The 20,815-nt window shown below is 41.3% G+C and overlaps 1 protein-coding gene across 2 annotated transcripts in view; it reads right to left on the reverse strand.

The window, feature by feature from the left end:
• Positions 1-2,115: 2,115 nt before the first annotated feature.
• sbf2 (SET binding factor 2) overlaps positions 2,116-20,815 on the reverse strand; it is a 126,923-nt gene continuing 108,223 nt past the window's right edge. Inside the window, exons 30-42 of one of the 2 annotated variants that reach the window (XM_036130720.1) lie at positions 18,306-18,380; positions 17,023-17,201; positions 15,419-15,595; positions 14,912-15,013; positions 11,681-11,866; positions 10,493-10,619; positions 8,288-8,415; positions 6,895-7,113; positions 6,694-6,801; positions 6,415-6,605; positions 4,942-5,029; positions 4,737-4,868; positions 2,116-3,365 (exon numbers count right to left, since the gene is read on the reverse strand). In XM_036130720.1, coding sequence (XP_035986613.1) covers positions 3,267-3,365; positions 4,737-4,868; positions 4,942-5,029; positions 6,415-6,605; positions 6,694-6,801; positions 6,895-7,113; positions 8,288-8,415; positions 10,493-10,619; positions 11,681-11,866; positions 14,912-15,013; positions 15,419-15,595; positions 17,023-17,201; positions 18,306-18,380 — 1,811 coding nt within the window. In that variant the 3' untranslated portion in view covers positions 2,116-3,266. The remainder of the gene's footprint in view (positions 3,366-4,736; positions 4,869-4,941; positions 5,030-6,414; positions 6,606-6,693; positions 6,802-6,894; positions 7,114-8,287; positions 8,416-10,492; positions 10,620-11,680; positions 11,867-14,911; positions 15,014-15,418; positions 15,596-17,022; positions 17,202-18,305; positions 18,381-20,815) is intronic. The other variant, XM_036130721.1, reaches the window with a different exon arrangement.

Raw genomic sequence — 20,815 nt, forward strand, 5'->3', positions numbered from 1 at the left:
TGCAGAGTGTTTGGCAAACTCACAATGCGAATACTAAGAAACTCTTTTAAAGCCGATGCATCTCTGAGACCTTCATCTGTTCGGTGACCTTCCTTATCTGCTTTGAGAGACAATCGGACTGTTTCCTGCTGTCACTACCACACAGCTTTTGATGCCACCGCTTCTGCCCTCTGGAACCAGTTTATTGATGAGGAAAATGCAATACTCTTTCCTAGGAGCTATTTTTTCTTTTCAACAAGCTAAAAAAAATGTCCTTACAGTAAATGTTTGTGCTAAAACATCCAAAAAAGACCAGAAAATGCTAAAAAAAAATAATAATTTCGGTGTGACAAAGTAGAGTGGAAGAGGGCTGAGACTGCACGATAGAGGACTTTTGGATATTCTCTAATATTGCGACGATAACATCGATCAACAAATCTTTTCAATAGTCTCATTGCTTACAAATATTATAAAGTCCTGAACTTAGTTGCTTGAGTAAGATCTAAAATAATCTCTATTCCTGTTTAACCACAAATCCTAAACTTAAAGGGGACATATGCAAAATCCATGTTTTTAGCCCTTAAGTACATTTGTTGTGTAAATAGAGTCTGGGAGTGCAGAAAATTTGAATTGAGTCTGTCCAGGATCTGCGTCAACATCTTAATATCCTTTTTGATTAATATTTCTCAAATTGTTCAGTTTTGTCAGTTTTCTGCTACGTTTTTGAACTATTGTATCACAGTAGTTGCTGCAGAGCTGTAAGGTCATGACTTCCAGCTTAAAGCAGCACCATGTAGCTTTTAGCCACTAGAGGCGCTAGACCAGTAATTTCTCGTATGCCACTGGCAACACTGCACTGTAGCAAAACTGTCTCCCTGCGCATTTTGTAATCTGACTGCAGTTTTGATTTAGAAATGATCGAGTTACTTGTAAGGACGAGGTCACATTCACTCCTCTTGATTCAATCCCACATCAGAGAACCAAGAATATGTCTGATTGGGTGTCATACGTTTTGTTGCCCAGACCGCCGTAACCTAGGATAGGTCATGTGACCTAGAGCGTTGCTGACGTTCTAGATCACATGACCCTTTTCAGCATCGGATCCACAGTCACATAGGCGAGTTTCTGAGGAAGGCAGCCCACACTTAACACCGGTAAGCACCAAGTTCCGTATGTTGACCTAAAATATAATTTAACATTTCTCAAATTAAGCTAATACCTGGATCAAAACATAAACAGCGCTGCTTAACGGAAACGGACGCTGGGTGAAAATCGCCAGTCGCCGCATTTTAGCGGCGACTGTGGCTTGATGGGTTGAGTAGTCGTCTGGCAATCACAAGGTTGTGGGTTCGATTCCAGCTTCCCCTTGCCACGATGTGCCCCTGGGCAAGGCACTTATCCCCAAATTGCCTACTGAGCTGCATCTCGGGGTATGGGGAGTGGAGTGGTGGCCAAGTGGTTAGAGCAGCGGGCTTGCACTCAGAGAAGGATGCAAGTACCTGGTTCGATCCCCAGTGCCGGCACTCTGGGTCCCTGAGCAAGACCCTTAAACCCAGATTGCTCCCCGGGCGCTGCACATGGCAGCCCACTGCTCCCCTAGGGTGATGGGTTAAGAGCAGAAAACAAATTTTGTTGTAATGTATGTATAACAAAATTTGATATAAAGATGATATTACTATTACTTAAGTTTTACCAATACGTTATTTTTATTTCTCGGAGCTCTTTACAGTCCAAGCTCGGGTATGCTACAAGTGGATATCAGTCGTTTATTACACGGTCCCCCAGCATAGTCCAAAAATGGCTGAATGGGGTGGCATGGAACGCTCTGCAACCTGGAGGAGGGCGTGGTGTCAAGTGCCTCCTTTAGATTTAAAGAGACAGCACCAAAACGAGTTGCTCTAAGACGCACCTGGGAACAAGAGTGGCTGCGGGGCAACAGTGACGAGGAATTCAGACCAAAGCATTGCAGTTCCACTTTATATAGACCACAACTGAATGATTTCAATGTGAAAACAAGGCATGATATGTTCCCTTTAATGTCATACGATCACGACATACTGACAGGAACATTTAGTCCAACTGCATGAAAATCAAACCACCGTAGGGAAGAAGTCCCCCAAATATCAGAGAAGACGCTTTCAAGTATGTTTGATTTATTTGCAAAAGTTTAGTGTCATCACAAAACATTGTACAAAGAAGAAGTAACAAAAGAAAAAGCCTCTGACATCTTTTGAATTGCTTCTTGTGCTTTTTTTTTTCTTGTAAAGAGTGGGCAGATAATCAGAAAAAAAAACTGCACAAAATATTGATTAAAAGCCCTTAGGAGGGACAGAGCCTGCCCGGAGAAACGTCAGCAACACCACAAAAGATCCTTTCATTCACAACCACATTTCATCACAAAAAGGGGAAAACTCGTGGGGTTTCATCAGCAAAGACAGATTAACCAAAGGGGTCAGAATTAAGGTTAGAAAAGAAAATCATGTTCAGAGCAGACAGGATATAAAACAAAATATAACAAAGGTATTTACAGAAAAAAACAGAACACGACACTTGCACGGTAACACGTTTAATAAAAAATAATAATTTACATTGCATGAGACGTCAAAGTTAAGAGAGAAGTTAAAAGCACATTCGACAGAATAGCAAAAAACATCATGTACTTAAATAAAAAAAAAAAACACCTTTTGAAATCTCTGTGCAAATTCTTTTCATTTAACTCGTCACGATAACATGTACACTGTAAATAATGCCTGAAGCCTGGCTGTTTGCATCTGTTAGAAAGTCAATATTCAATAAAGAGTGCATACTTTAGCGCTAAGTGCAAACAAATTGCTTTTTTTTTTGTTTAAAGTTGTGCATTAAAATCTGAGTTTTTGGCGGTTTATATGTTTTCTTTAAGCAGCAAATAACCTTTTTCCTTGTAGTAAAATATCTGATAGAAAATCTTTTACAAGCTACTTTCTATATCCTTTTAAATTTAAAATGAACTCCACAGTTTTAATGGCCAGTGATATAGCTTTGATATAGTAAATGTTTTTATTTGTTTTTAACATTTCCTAGATAGCACAGTCTCTAAAAACTTCAGCTTATGTTTGCTTTGCGTCCCGATCAGAGGGAGCGGCTAGCTGAGGGAGGCGAGATTCCTCCTCCTCCACCGTCAGGCACTTTATTCGCTTTGATCCCGTTAAATTAAAGACGCCTGAAAAGCGAGCCGCCGCCGCGTTTTCAGCTCTCAGCCACGCGACGCCGCCTCTGATGAGGGTGATGTGTGATTGAACGTGGGGCGTTCAGGCGTCTGAGATGCAGCTCTGGATCTTATCCATCCACACCTGAGCGCAGGTGGCGTCGGAAGCACAGAAGTTGTAGACTCTCTTGTTGGTTTTCAGCTAAAGGGCCGTCAGATAAAAAGGAAAAAAAAAAAAAAAGTTACATCGTTTAAAACGAGATAACATTTTCAATTTGAATTTAGTAAATGTAAAACTGAAATGTTTGTTTTTGGGTAAATAGTTCAGTGAAAAACCAGCAGGAAGCGGTAGTTTAAAAGATAAATGAGAGCAGATGATGTAAGGCACAGGTGTCAAACTCAAGGCCCGCGGGCCGAATCCGGCCCGTCAAGGTAAATTATCCGGCCCTCAAGAGCCAAAAAAAAAGGCACTTCATGTCATAAAGTAGAGAGATATATTCTTTTAAAGTGTATAAAGTGGCTAAAACTGTGCCTCCTGTAAGTGTAACTCGCCCCAATATAAACTTTTTTTTACAGATAAAATGTATAAACTGAGCCTAAGGTTGCTACTTTTATGTTACTGTGCGATTTTTTATACTTCTATGTGAACTGGAATGAAATTATGAAATGAAAAGTATCGTCTATACACGTGCAACCGGCCCTTTTAGTGACTTCATGACGCCAAAGTGGCCCCATATAGAAATGAGTTTGACACGCCTGATGTAAGGACACCATCATAAATAAAACCATATTAATGCGTGAAGTTCTGTGAAGTACTAAGTCTGTCTGTTCTGTTTTCTGATCACATGTTTTCCTTTAAAACATTGCAGTAGTGAGAGTAGAAGAAAAAAAAAAAAAAGACCCTTTTCACTCAGCATGAGCGACAAATGTGAAATATTGGCCCACGTGTCTGATGTCCCCACTGAGCACAAGAGATTTCACCGTCTTTCACAACCGGGCGAAATAGATTCGGATCTGCTTCGCTTCAGATCACGTTCATCACTTATGCTAAACGCCAGTGTTGTAGTCAAGTCACTATGCCTCGAGTCCGAGTCGTCCAGGTTCGAGTCTCCAGTGTTCAAGTCCGAGTCATAAAAAAAAAAAAATCCGAGTCGAGTCCACTACTCATCCGAGTCGAGTCACTATTGATCAAGTCGAGTCCAAGTTCCGCACTAAAGTAAGCATAGCCTACATGTTTTTAAACTAAAAAAAATCCACACTCCACCACATTGCACTAATAATTTAAATATTAAAATCATACACCCAATAATATTCTAATGACATATTAAAATTATAGCCTAATGATATATAAAAAAGTCGAGTCTTTTTCTCAATTTCCGAGTCAGAATGATCTGAATGTAGGAGTCTGAGTCCAAGTTCGAGTCATCAGTGCTCAAGTCCAAGTCAAGTCACGAGTCTCTAAATTTAGCTAATGACTCGGACTCGAGTTCGAGTCTCGGACTTGAGTACTACAACACTGCTAAACGCGTTTGCCGTCTTCTTGCAGCAGCGTGTAAAAACAGCGTGTACTCACGTCAAAGAAAGCCTTTTCGCTGATGTGTTTGGGGGCTCCTATGGTGGGCGCGGCCGCCATCACGGACTCCACGTCTGCCAGGTCGACGTGGCCCTTGCAGTTCGTGTCCTCGCCGGTTTCGTAGTATCTGAGCTGTGGGGACATCGGGTTTTAACCGGCCGCTCGACGTCCGGATCGGACGCGGGGCGCGGGAAAGCTCATTTACCTGGTGTTTGGTGACGTCCAGCACAAACCAGCGAGGTTTCCAGGCTTTCAGCAGAGCCCCGCGTTTGTAGAGGATCCCCTCGTAAGACCTGGAGAAGAACGAGAACAGGTCCGTCCATAGACATAATATAAGAGTAGACGCGTCATTGGACGCGTTCTGCCTATGCTGCGATGCGTCAGAGCGTCCGCCATCTTAAATGTGGCAAATCTGCAGTTACTCAGTCACTTAAACAGTATCAGAGGGACTTTAATCTCTGAATATACTTTGTATTCGTAGTATTTTTTGTAATATTACAAGTTTATTTTCGTATCCCTTTAGCTTCATTCTCCTGAATTTATTCTCCTAAAGAATAAAAATCTTTAAAATAATCTAACCTGGCCCTATTACTCCAGGAGTGAAATAATTCTGCAAACTGTGACTTCTGGAAATGTTCCCTCTTAATTCTCATAATATGACGTTTTTCTCATAACATTATCACTTTTGTGTTTGTTTGTTTATTTTTACTTTATTGACGTAGGACTTTTTTCTCATATTATTAATTTTACCTCTTTAATACTCACCCAAAAAGTCTGTTCCTAAAGGTTCACATGTGACACGGTTTTATGAAATAATGAAGACCACAATGTTTAGATTTAACAAATTGATCCTTATATTCATAACACATACACACACACAAATATATATATATATATATATATATATATATATATATATATATATATATATATATATATATATATATATAGCCTGTGTTACCACTTTGCAGCTTTAGTGTGTCCAGTTTTGCAACATGCTGTAGCCTTAGTATATAGAAGGCAGATACAAGTAGTGAAATCAGCCAGAATACATTTCCATGCAACGCAGGAATGAGGAATATTCTCTGATCCACGTTCACAATAACAGAACTCAACTTTTTTCTGCCACATACAATATGGCGGTGACGTTGACGTGCGAACCTGCGCCCTATGGCGCGTCTACGTATATGATGTCTGTGGGTCCGTCAGCCTGCAGATCCCAGCATGGTGTGGGTCTATTAAACGATTTGTTTCATCTGCCAAAGGGGGGAAATATTTGAGTAATTTTGAGGAAACCAAGAACATTTCGGTGGTGGTGATGATGATGTTAGGTTTCTGAATCACTTAAATTATCTGTCAGAACACCGTTTGGAATTTGAAAAATGGGAAGCAGATGCAAAAATCATCAGAGAAAAAGCTGATGTAAAGTAGATTTTAATGACTGTTCGTTCAGCCCAGAGGAAAATATCCCAATATCTGAGCCAAGGGACCGTACTTTGACCTCTCTATAATTGTAAAAATCACACACCCAGACTTTAAGCGCAGAGCGCAGCCGATTCTCACAAAGATGACACCGAGCATACCGCGGGCCTGAATCATCTTCCTAATCTGGACTGGCCAGTGAATCAGATGTGTTCCTTTCCCGTTAGTCTCGGAGCTCAGGAAGTTCACGACCCACCTGTTCTCCTCGCTCTTGGGGGTGAACTGGTTGTAGAGGGTTGCGGCGCGGCGGTTGATGCCGTTGGCCGTGGCGGCGCCGTGGTCGTCGCCCAGGGCGCTGTCCGGCAGGTGCAGCATGGAGCGGCGCTGGAAGGCCTGCAGACTGGACGTGGGAATGAGGCCTGACAGGGACAGCGACTGCTTACGGAGCTGCAGAGAAACACGCATATACACACAGCTGTTACAAAACTGAACGACGTTTTTGCAGTCTAGCACATTTTTTTTGTCAAAGACGCACATTTCCTTCTAGTTTGAGGTCTTCCTGTATGCTAAGTCGCACTCTCTCCAGAGTCGTCTGCCACTTCTCTGGGCCCTGGTTCAGCTCTCCCTCCAGCCTCTCGATGTCCTGCAGCACCAACGGCACCATGCACAATTACTGAAGCATCAGAGCGGCAACCTGAAAGCGTTTCACGTCGGACCTTTGGCCCCAGACGCTTACAGAGAGGAGTTTGGTGATGGCGTCCGGCTGGGCACTGCTGACGCAGCTGTAACACGGCCAGACGATCCTCCTTTTGCTGCTGGCGTCCGCCTCCTCCGTGCTCTCTGACCGCAGCGCCATCATCCTCCAGTCGTAGCACGCCCCCGTCGACAGAGTTTCCTCTGTGAAGAAGTCCCATTTGATCAGGCTGGGGATGCTGACGAAAGGCTTCAGGACCAGCTGCACAACGAGAACCATGCGGTTAACTCTTTAAAGATCTAGCTGAACCTGAAGCAGACTATCTGTGCTCATCAACAGGGAGGGGATTATATGTAGTCTGTGGTGCTAAAGTCATAATTTTAATGTTCCGTTGAGTCCAAAAAATATCTCCTTGAATGTTGTACCAGGACAGCAGAATTCAACTTCATCCATTTTACACAGAAAAATCTCAAATCCCTTCACCTGGGAATCAAGATGGATAATAGTAAGCAAAACTGGAGAAAATGGACATCATTTAAGAACATTGAGAGATTCTCTACATGAGTTACATTAAGTAGCACAGCTGTACACCTCAAAGCACACAGTGACTGCATTTAATCATAGTTTTGAATGCATAGATACTAATGAATGCATTGACAAAAATAGTTAAAGTGATAATCACAACCAAACTAGTATTTTTTTGGTAACGAGTGTATCGTTATCCTCATAAATCACAATTTTATCACAAGCACTGCTGCCGTCACTCCCCCAAGTTATGAGAAACAATCATGTCTCTTCCCAATTTTAAGCAAATTTCTGTCTTACAAAGGTAAATATTTCTCCAGAAGCCATTTTTTTCAGAATTAGAATCAGAATCAAGTTTAATCGGCAAGTAGGTTTGCACTTACAAGGAATTTGACTTGGTATTGATGGTGCAGACAAAAAATAAGAATACAGTAAAATAAGAAGTAAAAAGGATATATAGACGGAAGCTGTATACACTCAGCAGACTGTGCGTCAATGTAACGCAGAAGCATGTAAGTCCTGAACGGCCTCACACACTGATATTTATAGAGAGTGAAGCAGTGGATAAATGACCAAGAGAAAAAAAATTACGTCAAAAGTGAAACACACAAATATCACGTGGGCTGATCCACAGTATCTGATTAAAATGCCGATTAAACAGACTTTTTGATGATTGGCATCAATAATTCACGACCAAGTGTGACACAGCAGCTGTCTGTTTGGTTAGGGACCAGAAAAAGTAACCAAAGGTTCATCAAATACAGAAACCCAAAGAAGACAAAAATGTATTTACCTTTGGGATTAACAAAGTCATTTTTAAATTGGATTGAAAACATCTGTGTGAAAAAGCATTGGAGACAAAAACCCAGAACACAGAGAGGAAGTGTTTAAATGAAGCTAAAAGACTCACTTCGCTCTCTGAGGGGCTGTACAGATAGTTGAAGAAGATGGGACTCCTCCGGTGCATCCTGTTGATGCAATCCCAGATACAGATGCCTCTCCGGGCCTGCTTATCCCCTCTGTCGTCAAACAGCAACCCTGTTTAAAACCAAACAGCCAGCGGAGGAGTTAAACTCACAGATCTGTTAGTGCTGGAGAGGTTATCAGCTGATGCAAAACAAACAGGTTGTTGTAAATGTTGGAGAAAAACAATGATTATACTGGTTTATACAAATACACCCATTTTCTATTACAGTGACTTTCAGCCATTACCTGGGATTAGGTGTTTTGACAAAATTATACATGAATAACTTAAATTTCCCGGGTCCATATTTTCCAAGATAAAAGGTCCTGGTTCCAGGACTGGGACTTTCATAATAACCCCCACTATAGCACTATAGCAAAAGCAGTAATGCTCCACATGTGAAAGTAAATCTGTTGGGCTCACTGAGCTATATAATACACTGGAGTGCTGATTTTGCCGAAAAACTGAAGTCACTGGCCGCCATCTTGCTACTCCCTACTCTCACAGAATCCCATAGGATTTGGTTGCAATAACAACCAGTTTTCTGGCTGTGTGAAAACGTTTCACAGGTAATACTACACACTATCAGCTACTAGGAAATTAGGTGCTGAAATATTTTACATGTTATTCATATTAAATTTATATATATGTATATATATGTATACACATATGTAAACATATGTTTTTGTATATTGTTATTTATATATTTATAAATGTTATATATATATATATATATATATATATATATATATATATATATATATATATATATATATATATATATATATATATATATATGTTTAAATGAATAAAATGCAAAATATTTCAGCACATGACTTTCTCAGTACTTGATAGTTTTAGAACATAACATAAAAGTATATGGCATTTAACATTTTAAAAGTTTTAAGCCCCCCCCCCTGAACATGAGAAAATCCTCGTTATTCGATGCTGTAGCGCACATATTCCCTAGTTACTGGGGGGGAAATAGGGAGTACCAATATGGCGGCTGGTGGCTTCACAGCGACTCGTTCAAGCAGACGGGCTATTAGCACTCCAGTGTATAATATAGCTCAGTGGTTGGCCTCTCCTTGGCATTAAGAAATAAATTCTTAGTGATCCAATTCTTAAAAAAAATAAAACAATAATAACCCGGAGTTGTGGAGGGGCGGGATTATGTGAGGAGCGACGATGACTGGTGGCCCCCTTCTTGCAGGGTTCCACTCACCCGCCATATTTAACACCTGTGTTGTTGTTCTTTACGTTACACAAGATTTATATTTAGTGCACGTTTTGTAATTGAAAATGGACCGAATAAAGAGGACACGCACCCGCTGTGGGTTCACCGTCCTGTTTTATGAAACAATGGCAGGATACGGACTTGGGTTGTTTTGCCTTTGGTCTCTTATTACCACCACCTGCTGGACTGGAGGTGTAGTGCAGTTTGCTTCACAACTTTCCATAATAATTAATTAAGTATTTCTAATAATAATTTCTAATATTAACCACATCGATCAAAAGTGGAGTCAGTAAGTTCTGTTACCTTTCTGCTGTCTTGTGCAGGATCATTTTTTTTTGTGCTGGTCTGGTTGTGGAGATATTTAAAGGTTTTATTTTGCGTCAACCACCCCAGCTACGTTACCTAAAACCAGCGTGTTAGAGCTCAGTACTTTGGACTGTGCAACGCTGGTTTTTACCTGACAAACGCAGCTCGCCCCGACATAATTTAACAGCGCTCCATTCGTGGCTAAACAAACGATTCAAGCTTTTGGGGGCAAACTTTAAATATTTCAGGTAAAAAGAGCATTTTCCCTCCAGGCAGGTGCTGAGTGACTGCTGGTTAAGCGTGCATATGCAGGCAGCAGAGATGCAGTTCAGCTGTTTGTTCGGATAAAAGCTGCTTTTTGCTGCCCTTGTGAGAACCCAGATTGATAACAGGTGTGAACCAAACTGTCACGGCCTTGCAAAACTATTCACACGTTTGCAAAGCCGTTGACACCTGTGGCCTAATAAACGTCCCTCCAAGACGTTTTCAACTGAGAAAAATAGTTCTCTGGGTGACATTTCAGCATAATTAATGTTTTTTTCTCACTTTAAAGAAGGTTTTAAAAAAAAAAAACAGTCCTCTATGGTTTAAACTTTATTGACACTGACCATGCTCCAAGCGCTCGTAGTCTGAGTCCAACAGGAAGTTCTTGAAGCGGTTGGAGTTGTGGTGATAAGCCAGAAACTTTAGATAATACTGATTAAACTCAAACTCCAGAGGATGTTGGTCCAAAATCTGCAAGGACATTTGGGGAAAAAAAAAAAAGAAGAAGATTAAGACGGTAAGAGGGAGGGAGGGAAAGTGTGTGTGTGGGACAGCTGAAATGTGTCTTTGTGTGTCAGCGTCACATCTCTCCGGCGGATAAATTAGAAACAGGAAAGAGCATCTCCTGTCCCCTCAGAGGTCAGTAATATCATCCCCGCCAGACACCATCCAGACTGAGCTAGCCGGACTGCGGATCTATTGTTCCCGTCCAGCGGGGAGAGGTGTCCAACAAGTGTGCTGAATATTTGAGGCCACCTGGGTCTGCTGGCAAAAACAACAGCTGTTTGGAGGATGAGGCACTTCTATTTTCAGCTCTTGTCCGAATCTCCTCTCCCTTCCCCTGTTCGCAACACTCCAGACCCCCAGAAACCCCCGCCAGGCCGTGTCATTTGCCAAGCCTACACTTTCAAAAAGACAAATGCAGAAACTATGTGTTGATGTAAGTGTATGGGAGTGGGTCTCAGAGACCCCAGGAGACAGGAGGGAAAAAAAAAAACCCAACCCCACAGCATTCTTCTAATTTAGCTTTTCAGAGAGAACATAGTTTTCTGGTCCTCAGCTGTGCGAGATTCATTCCTACCCCCCCCCCAGAAAAGCCTGAAGTGCTGAAACGCACCCAAATCCTCCCCTCTTCTTTTCTTCAATCTCCAAAACGGCAATTTTCCACATGCGGCTTTAAACGCGCACTGAAAAAGTAAGTGAGCGCACGCTGAAAAACACACGAGCACAGACGGGCTCAACTCTGATTACCGAGGTTACGAAGCATCTGGGCAGCAGCCTCCCTGCTCAGTTTTAGGCGCAGTAAACTGTAACACGTCCAGCACTGGAGAGGTGTCCAAGTACACAAACATCTAATTAACGACAGCTGAAACGCTCGACTTTTTTCACTCGCCTGTCTGTTCGGTCTTGAGGAATCTCAGTGAACTCACGAGCAAGCCATGAATGAAGTCGAGACACGGAAAGGAAAAGCTGAGGGGAGTCACGTAGCGGAGGAGGAGGCGCTGGCAGGTTCAGCGGGGTGTGACGCTCACCTGGTGCACGCAGTCCAGGAACTGCAGGAAGATGGGAGTGAAGCCACTGCCCTGGCTGCTGGGGCTCAGATTGCTCCTCTGGCTGAATTTGTGGCCAAAGGAGAGCCACTCTTTCTCCAGGAGCACCTGAAAACCTTCCAGGGTGCGATAGAAGGGATCGCTCAGCAGCTGCACCAACGAAACAATCTGAGAAACACCAGATAAATACAAAAATTAACATGATTCATCAAAAAAGATCAGAACATTCATCAGATCGACGACCATACAGGTAAAGATAATTCTGCTCTATAAAACAAAGACAAAATCACCCTGACTGGGGAAAGGCCAGAGGGAAACTAGGAAATCCGACCCTTTTCTGATCAGTAAATGCACCAGGCCGCTACCAGGTGTGGCTGACAACACCACCCTACGTTGTCATTGTTGTTACTGATGAAAGAAAACTCAAAAGCTAGTCCTTTCCAGGATCAGTCAGGTGTTTAAAAAAATTAAGTGCAGAGATGTAAAAAAACCTAAAATGAAACATTTTTCTTCAGACATGTCTGGTTAATCAAGGCTGTAAGAGAGGGAGAGAGAGCACGACTGCATGCAGGTAACAGGAAGGTTGAATGGAGTAGAGGGTTTTTTTTCATGGAATATGTTGGATTTGGAAATATTGTCAGGCTTATGGAAATATCAGAATGGAGATGAGAATCGAGCTGCTGTCACGTTTTTTTTGTTATGTTGCCATGTATGCTGCCGTATTTGAAAACGTGCATTTTCTAAACGTGCAAATTCTAACCCTGAATAAATGAAGCAGATTTCATATTATATATATATATATATATATATATATATATATATATATATATATATATATATATATATATATATATATATATATATATATATACCACCATTTTCCAAGTCTGACCAGTCTCTAATGACTTTTGAAGTTATCTGCATGCAAAAAATTATTTTGAATTAAACATATATATATATTTTTTTTCAGAATTTTTTTTTTTCCTTAAAGGCGAGTAATAAAAAATGAAAATCAACTACTGAAGTCTTTCTGATTATAAAATATATATTTTTTGCATTTCAGAAATTTTCTCTTTATAAGTGTTTGTTGTTGTGAACATTGGGGTAAAACCACCGTCAAATGGACGGTCAAGGCTGGGTTCAAAGAACCAATGTCCCGTGTTTTAAATAGTTTTAAAGTGAAATAAAATACAATAAAGCCACATAAACTGTGCAATTGTTGATCATACTAGGTTGTGATCATATCATTAAATGAGTCTTTAAAAAAAATTGTTTTATATTTGCCTTTCAAGGCTTTAGTGAATCTAAAATACTAAAGAAAGTAAAACAAGTGAATTGGAAAACATTTCGTCTTTGTTCTAATTTAGTAAAATCATAATTAACGGCGAATGCAGTGGAAGGATGTCACTGCTGGTGCCAATGGTGAAAACAAATACGACAAATGCTCTTCTTGAAAAGAAATCAAAATCTGCTAACAATGGTATCTTCAGAGCAAATATTTATAAAGACCAGATATTGGAAATCGCCCTCACAATTCGGATTTATGTAACACGAGTTATAATAGAGACAAAATGCCTAAACTGCACATGTGCAAACGATAAACTGACCACCATACGATCGGTGAACACGCAATTCAGAAATTTTATCCTGAGAGAGCATTTTAAGAGGACATAGGAGCATTCCTTTACGCTGATAACGCTCTAAATGATTAAATATGAAATGACTGGAATGTTTACATCTCTCTCCGAGTGCATAAAGTCTTGTGGTCACGTCTATTTTCCAGATGTGACAGCCTAATAAAATGACAATGCACGATGGACACATTACAGCGGTGAAGTAACCTAATATTTGACAGAAATTACAGCTTTTTGGAGCTAAGGCCAGTATACAAAAGAAAATAAAAATCTGTAAAATGACGTGTTTTATGTAACACGGCCAATTAGAAATATACTTTGGCTTTTGTTTCTTTTTCTAACCTACAATGCCTGGTAATATAGGTTTGCGGTTAAAAGGTCTTAATTATTAAATAATTGTCAAAAATCATCCTTGATTGTTGGATTAGTTAAACAGACCGGCAGCTGTTTCACCACAACTGTCCAGACTCCGCTATGCATGAATTTACTGAACTGGACACACCATATAGTCTTGACCACCAGCTAACAAAAAATAAAAGTTAACTTTTCAGTATGTATTATTTTAGCCAAACTCTTGAGGCAGTCTTGCCCCATTTGAACCAAACGACAATTATGAACCACTTGTCTATACATGCTGTTTTGTCAGCCTGCATCGCTGCCCGCGTCCTCTTAGCTAATTAGCCCTGACGCGTGTCCAACGAGCAAGAAAGCCAGTTTAAGGTTTCCCCTGTGAGGTTTACAAGAAGATCCAGCCCTAAGTGGACAAAAAAAAAAAAGCCTTGGCAACTAAATGAGCCCTCTGAAGAAGTGAGAGAAGAAGGAGGGGATGAACAGCGTGAAGAAAGAAAGCAAAGACAGTTCTGCATCCTGTCTGCTGGGTGCCTATGAAGCGAGGCGAGTAAAGCCGATGCATGTGGATCCCATTTGTGCGTGGCGGTGCTGAGCCAGACCTGGCCGGCTGGAGCCGGCGGAGAAAGATGCTCAGGGCCGAACACGTGCCCAACGCGAGGGATCCACAGGGCAGCAGCCTGGGGCCTTATACAAGCCTCATAAACACATTAAAGGGCGTAAACGAGCGAGGATACTGACTTAAAGAGACGTGATGTTTACATACCTAAAAAAATCTGAACCATGAGCCCAATATTAGAGACAAACGAAGCCGGGTTGCGATGCTCAAGACTTTTTAATCATGTCTGGATATCAATGACAGCCGATCAGAGGGCGAGTGGGAATAGCAGAGATTTATGAGTCACACATGGCCGACTCTGAGGTGCGGCGTGGAGGTACTCGTTTCTGCTTTCAATCTCCATAAACTACACAGGAACAATGAAGTGTGACATAACAGGACTCCTCAGCACGGCGTTACAAACTAATGATCTACAGGAAGCTCTCCACACGGAAAACAATCGTCAGGAACCGAAACGGTTCAAGGGGGCCAATTTAACCAAACAGATCTAGCTGCGACGCGAACGCGGCACATGGAGACTTTATCAGCAAAAGCAGAGTTTAACCTCTTCCCCACATTTCTATGCATGTCTTTGTGTGTTTTGTCAGGAAAGCATTAATGCAGCTTTCTCACTTGAGTGGTGATGTCCCAGCCGTCCTCCAGGCTGAGCAGAATGGATGAGCCGCTTTCCAGAAGCTCCACCAGATTTAGGGCCAGCTGCAGGATCTTGTGAAGCTGTGAAAAGTTGATATATGTGCATGTGAGCAAACGTACAAACAGATAAATTTATCCACCCAGGACACATTGCCATATTTGGTCAAGGGGTAAAAGGACTTATTCAGCGCTCCTAGTTTCCCACAGATCGTGTTCTTTAGCTCCGAGTGCCCAACGTAAGGCTGCAGGGGGCCAATCAGATAACTAGCATGCTCTCAGCCCTTATTTTAAGAATGTGTCTCCTTTGGGAAAGTGGCTTTAGATTGGATTTAGTCACATAATTTATCCACGATGTGAATCTGCTATACAGGATGACCCTTTCATTCCCACATAACTGTTAGCTCCCGCTCCCAGTGAACATCCTGCATCCTGCTGTAGACGTGGAGAAAAAAAAAAAAAAAAAAGGAAGTGTTGGCTGTCAGTCACCTGCACCATCCACTCCGAGTCCTCCAGGGCTTTGAGGAAGGAGTCCTCCGAGTCGGAGAAGGGGGCACTGGGGGCGCAGGCCCTCAGCAGCTTTTTAAAGGCAGCTTTCACCTGACGCGCGTCCGCAAACTCCACCGGCACCAGCTCACAGTTCAGGGAGGAGTCCATTCTGAGTCCCTGTGGTTAGACATCAAAAGAAGGAACAAGCATGCAAAATCAAAGACAAAGTAAGAGTGTCTGTTGTGAAAAAGGTCTTTTAACAAAAAAAAAAAAACAAAAAAAAAAAACATTTCCTAATATGTGAATGCAAACACTTGGATACACTTTGCAAGTACCAGGATGCCTCTGCCTTTAGAAGTGCTTTAATTCTTCATGGCAAAGATTCATTAAGGTGTCAGAAACAATCCTCAGGGATTCTGGTCTATTTTGACATAATAGCATCATGCAGTTTCTGCAGATATTTAATCTGAGCATCTCACCTTATCCTAAAGGTGAGATGGTGACAGTGTAGGCCAGGGGTCTGCAACCTGTGGCTCTGGAGCCGCAAGTGGCTCTTTGGACCTTCCACAGTGGCTCTTAATAACTTTGGCTACAAATTATATTTTTATTATGATATTTAAATGTAATAATAATAAATGCAAGTTTTAGCAGTTTTTTTTTCTTGGAATAATTCCATTTAATTTTCACATCAGAATGATGCTAAAAGTGCCACTAATATTTTATTTTATATATTTTCTACATATTACCTGCAGTAGATCTTTATTATAACTTGTCTTTTTTCAAAAGGCCAGGTACATTTGCAGCTCTGAACGAGTTTAATTCAAGTGGACTGTAGGCAAAATGGCTCTTTAGACTGTAAAGGTTGCAAGCCACTGGTGTAGGCAAATCGAGTGCAGCCTCTATGATGCTCAGCTGGTACTAACAACTAACAAAATGTGCAAAGAACGTGTCCCCCAGACAGACCTTAGTTGCAACGAGTAGCTATGTCAGAAACTGTTGCCTTACCATCATTTCTAACCAGCCTCCCCCGATATTCTTAAAAAAAATAAATAACATAGTTTACATTTTTTCCATCATTCACTGCAAGCTGGTTGTGCATAAAAATCCCAGTTGATCAGCTAAATCGGAAATACCTCGAGTGGCACCAACAACCAAAGTCTCCTTTTTTTGTCCGCTGTCATGGTTGCCTTTAAGCTTCAGCAGGTTGTCGTTACCACATGCACACGCCTAAACGCATCGTGTAGCGACCAAGTATCTGGCTGTCTAAAGTGGCGTATAAAGGCTCGACTGGAAACGGTTGTAAGTTCACTTTATTTTTAAATGTACCGCATGCCGTGTTACTTTAAGTTCGCCCCTAACTTTCTCCCATAGACCTTTCAGGCTGTCATTGACGGAAAAGTAAACGTTAAACTGAGGGAAGAAATATGAATTTTTTAGACCACTACAACCCACAACCTAGACAATTAAGAGATATATTTAAACTTGTGTTTACGCTGCACAAAAATGGTAATAAAAGTGCATAGGAGTGGGACTGGGCTACAAAGGTTTGTGCAAAATAAACCAACTTATAATAACTTAAACTGGCTGATTGTATTGTCTCTCACCCTGAGGTGTGACTTTTCTCCAAAGATGTAAAAGGCGGCCTGATGTTTCCTGAGTTGAGCCTGCAGACCGTGGCTTCCTGCAGGGGGCGCCAGATCCTTCCCCGCTAGCCTGGTGCCCACTTCACCCTGTGTTGGGTGCTGAGAGAATCTGCCGCTTGAGCGCAGACTGGCCCACATGCCTGCAAACAATCATCCCCCCCCAAAAATTTATAAGTTGCATTTGTCTGCAGGAGCTGGCTGGTCTGAATGGCACCGATATACACATGCTGTCAAATAGACTACGACTGAATAATGAATAACGTACGACATGCAGACTACATTCACATGCACAGCAGTTTCATCCGAATTGTGTAAACAGGTTCGTGTCCGGCGTCCGCCAGCGAAGCAGTTGCCTGCGTGGATCTGAGATATTAGAAGCAGAAGTTGCAGGAATTCTTAGCAAGTCAACAAGTCTATGAACCGATCTCCATGAAAGCCAGCATGCCGTAACGTTCAAACATCATAAATTACCATCAAGGGATGTGATTTTTTTCACAAAAATCACTCTCAGGCCTTCGAGTTTTTTTATTTTTATTTTTATGGACATCGGTCTGCAATAAGTGTCGACTTCTTAAAGCCGACCCGTTTTATAGTAGCTTCTAATCCTTAAATATGAAATCCCTTAGAAATATGCCGAGTGCCTGGCTGTTATAATTTAGGTTTATTTTGAAACAGACACCGCTTTATAAATAAGCTCTCTGTAAAAACGCTTCACAGATGTGATCAGTTAGCTGTTTACATTTGAAGCCAGACCTGCGGACAGGATGAGGATGCTGATGCGACTCAATGATGAACACATAAAGCAAACATATCTGCAGGACTTTTCTTCCCCGGCATGCACATTCTTTGCTTGGTTAACGTGTCTTCTCTGAGCCGCAGGACAGCCCGAGTTTCATTATGTTTGAGTCCCGTTTTCATGACAAATGGCTTCCTCTCTCTCCTCTGCGTTTTTTCGGACCCCGGCTCACGGCTGATCACAGCCATACCGAGCCAAGACACGAACAACAGAGGAGGCCGCATCAAAGCAGCCGGTCTGGCTTGTGAAAAACCACAGCTCCCAGAAGAGCAGCCGCAAAGTCAGTCACGATTAGTAGGAGGTTCCACGAAAGGTCTGTGCAAGAGCTTTTCAGCACGGTGAGCCACGGGTATCTGATGTGGTTAGTTTGTGTAGGTTAGCGGATGCAGAAAGGCTGAGGGTCTACAGATGTGTTAGAAAAGGAGGGGAAGCAACAGTTTCACTATACCTTCATCGGGGATTCTTTCCTTACTGGCGGGTTTTTGGTTTGAGTGAGCGAATAGTTTGTCTCTGTACTCAAGCACTGGGTGGTTTGTCGGGTACAGGAGAGAGGATGGGGCAAAATTAACGTCACCAAACCGTCCAGACATACAAACTCCCAAACATGCAAACAAACAGTAGACTGGCCCACATATAGGAACAGTATGAAAAATCACCTGTGTTTAATGATTGGGGGAAATGATACAGTAACATGCATGAATGAATTTTCCATGTTATGACTGGTGGGCGTCAACATAAAAACGAACAAAAACAAAATTAAAATTGATTTAAGTTTATTTTGTGCGTAGCAGATGTGACGTGTTTGTCCCTAAGAGCCATGATGCTCTGGGCAAACCCCTCCTCCTGCTGGCCCTTACACAGCTACTCACACACCCACTCCCCAACAAAGCACGGCTTGCAAAGAACCTTTACTTTTTCTTTTTTTTTTTTTTTTTTTTTTGCAATTTAGCAGAAACATTAGAAAACAGATTTGATAACTACCCAGGATGAATGAGCACACTTTATTTAATTCATAAAAAGACACAATGTGTTTTTGCAATATCTGTTTTAGGTCATCTCTTATTACGATTACCACAATTATTGAAACTCACTATAAATACCAGAATAATGAGATCTTTCTTTCTTCAAATTCAGAACTTCACAAATAATACTTGACATGGAAAATGACTTATTACCAAATTAGTTACAAGGTGCCTTAAAGTTGCAGTAGGGAGTTTTGAGAAAGCCATAGAACAAGCACACCTTACAGGTGCCGTCACTTGCCCTCTGCTGCACTGCAGCCCTCCCTCCACAGCCTGCCATGCTGCTCCAACATTTACCTTTCTTTGTTTTCTGAGCAGGTGTCACTCAAGAAATTGGGAGTTTTCCTGATCAGCAGGTTGTTTCTGCACAATGTCCATACAGCTGCAGCCCACCGGCAACCATGTTATGCTATTGTACATATCTGTAAAAACTATTTATAGTAATATCCACCTGTATATTATAGTCAGCTGTAAATTTAGTTCACAATACTAGTTATCTATATATTATATTCATAGGACAAATCTGTAAAATCCTGTTTATAATAGTATCCATCTCTATATTTATTCAGTAAAAACCCATGTCATGTACTTATGGAACCATTGTTTATCCTGCACTTGCTGCTATTGCACTTCTGGTTAGACCTAAACTGCATTTCGTTGCCTTGTTCCTGTGTAAAGACAATAAAGTTGAATCTAATCTAATCTAATCTAATCTAATCTTGAGTTTGAATGACGGTATGAGGGGGTGAGAGCAGCTCATACACGAGAGCGACTGACACTGCTAACAACCAATCAGAGCCAGACATTCCTCCTGGCTCTGATTGGTGGTTTCTGATCGGGAGTGTTGTATTTCTGCAAATGGCAGTAGGACCACTGGGAGGAGCCAGAGGAGCTTGATTATTTTCACATACTATCTTTCTCATATTTTACTGTCTAGACATAGTGACAGTGTTAATAAATATGTAAAAAATAGATTTATACAAAACTTACCTACTGCAGCTTTAAGGACAACTAAGTCAATATTTTAGACTGAGCGTCAGAAAGCCGTGGTTTTCTGCAGGGAGAGCTGAAATGTTGTGTTTAAGCATGGCAACCTGGAAACCTAACTCAGTTACTACCAGCTCTGTCAGGAAGAATCAGCCAAAATTCAAACTACTATGAGAAGTTGTGGAAGAAAAGCCGAAACATTTGATCCAAATCAAAGGCTAAAGGAAATGCTGCCACCTACTTAGGAAATGCATCTAAACAGGAATTTGAAGCAACGAATACAACATTCTCAAATACAGTTCATTAGAAATAATAATTTTGATAAATGAACGTAAACATAAAATATTTAATGTTAGTCAGAAAAGCAGTTATGTATCTAGTTATACAGTGTATGTCAACATCTGGTTTAAATGGTGCACTACTCCACTGTAGAACAAGTTTTTAAACCTATTAGATATATTAAGGCTAACTTTTCTAAATAGGTCAGATTCAGACGTCTGATACCAAGCAGTGTGTGGAATTACAACCTACACTGCACACACCACAGAGAAGCGCCCATTTCCACTGACTAGACATGAAAATACACAAAACAAAACTTTTCAGACAAATAACTTTTTCCATTGTGCCCCTTAAGGCTTTGCAGCCCTGAGCAGAAAGCCATGTCACCCATATAGAAACTGCCTCCAAGTGACTTAAGTCAGACTGGGTCTCTTTTCAGATGGCTTTGTGAATATTTTATAGTTTAGGTAGTTTGACAAAAGAAAAGGGACAAAAACTTTAAATTTGTACAGGCAGACATAAAGAAAAGCATCTGAAGAATGCAAAACTCCTACTTTTATGAGCAATTAGATCCCTAGATTACCAAATAAGGAATTTTATCTCAGTTTTTTGCAACCCAGTGGGTAAAAAAAAAAAATGGGAGTAAAGCAGTTGTCTTTAAAAAGGGAGG

This window comes from Fundulus heteroclitus, unplaced genomic scaffold (assembly GCF_011125445.2).
Source record: "Fundulus heteroclitus isolate FHET01 unplaced genomic scaffold, MU-UCD_Fhet_4.1 scaffold_38, whole genome shotgun sequence".
Classification (NCBI taxonomy): Eukaryota; Metazoa; Chordata; class Actinopteri; order Cyprinodontiformes; family Fundulidae; genus Fundulus; species Fundulus heteroclitus.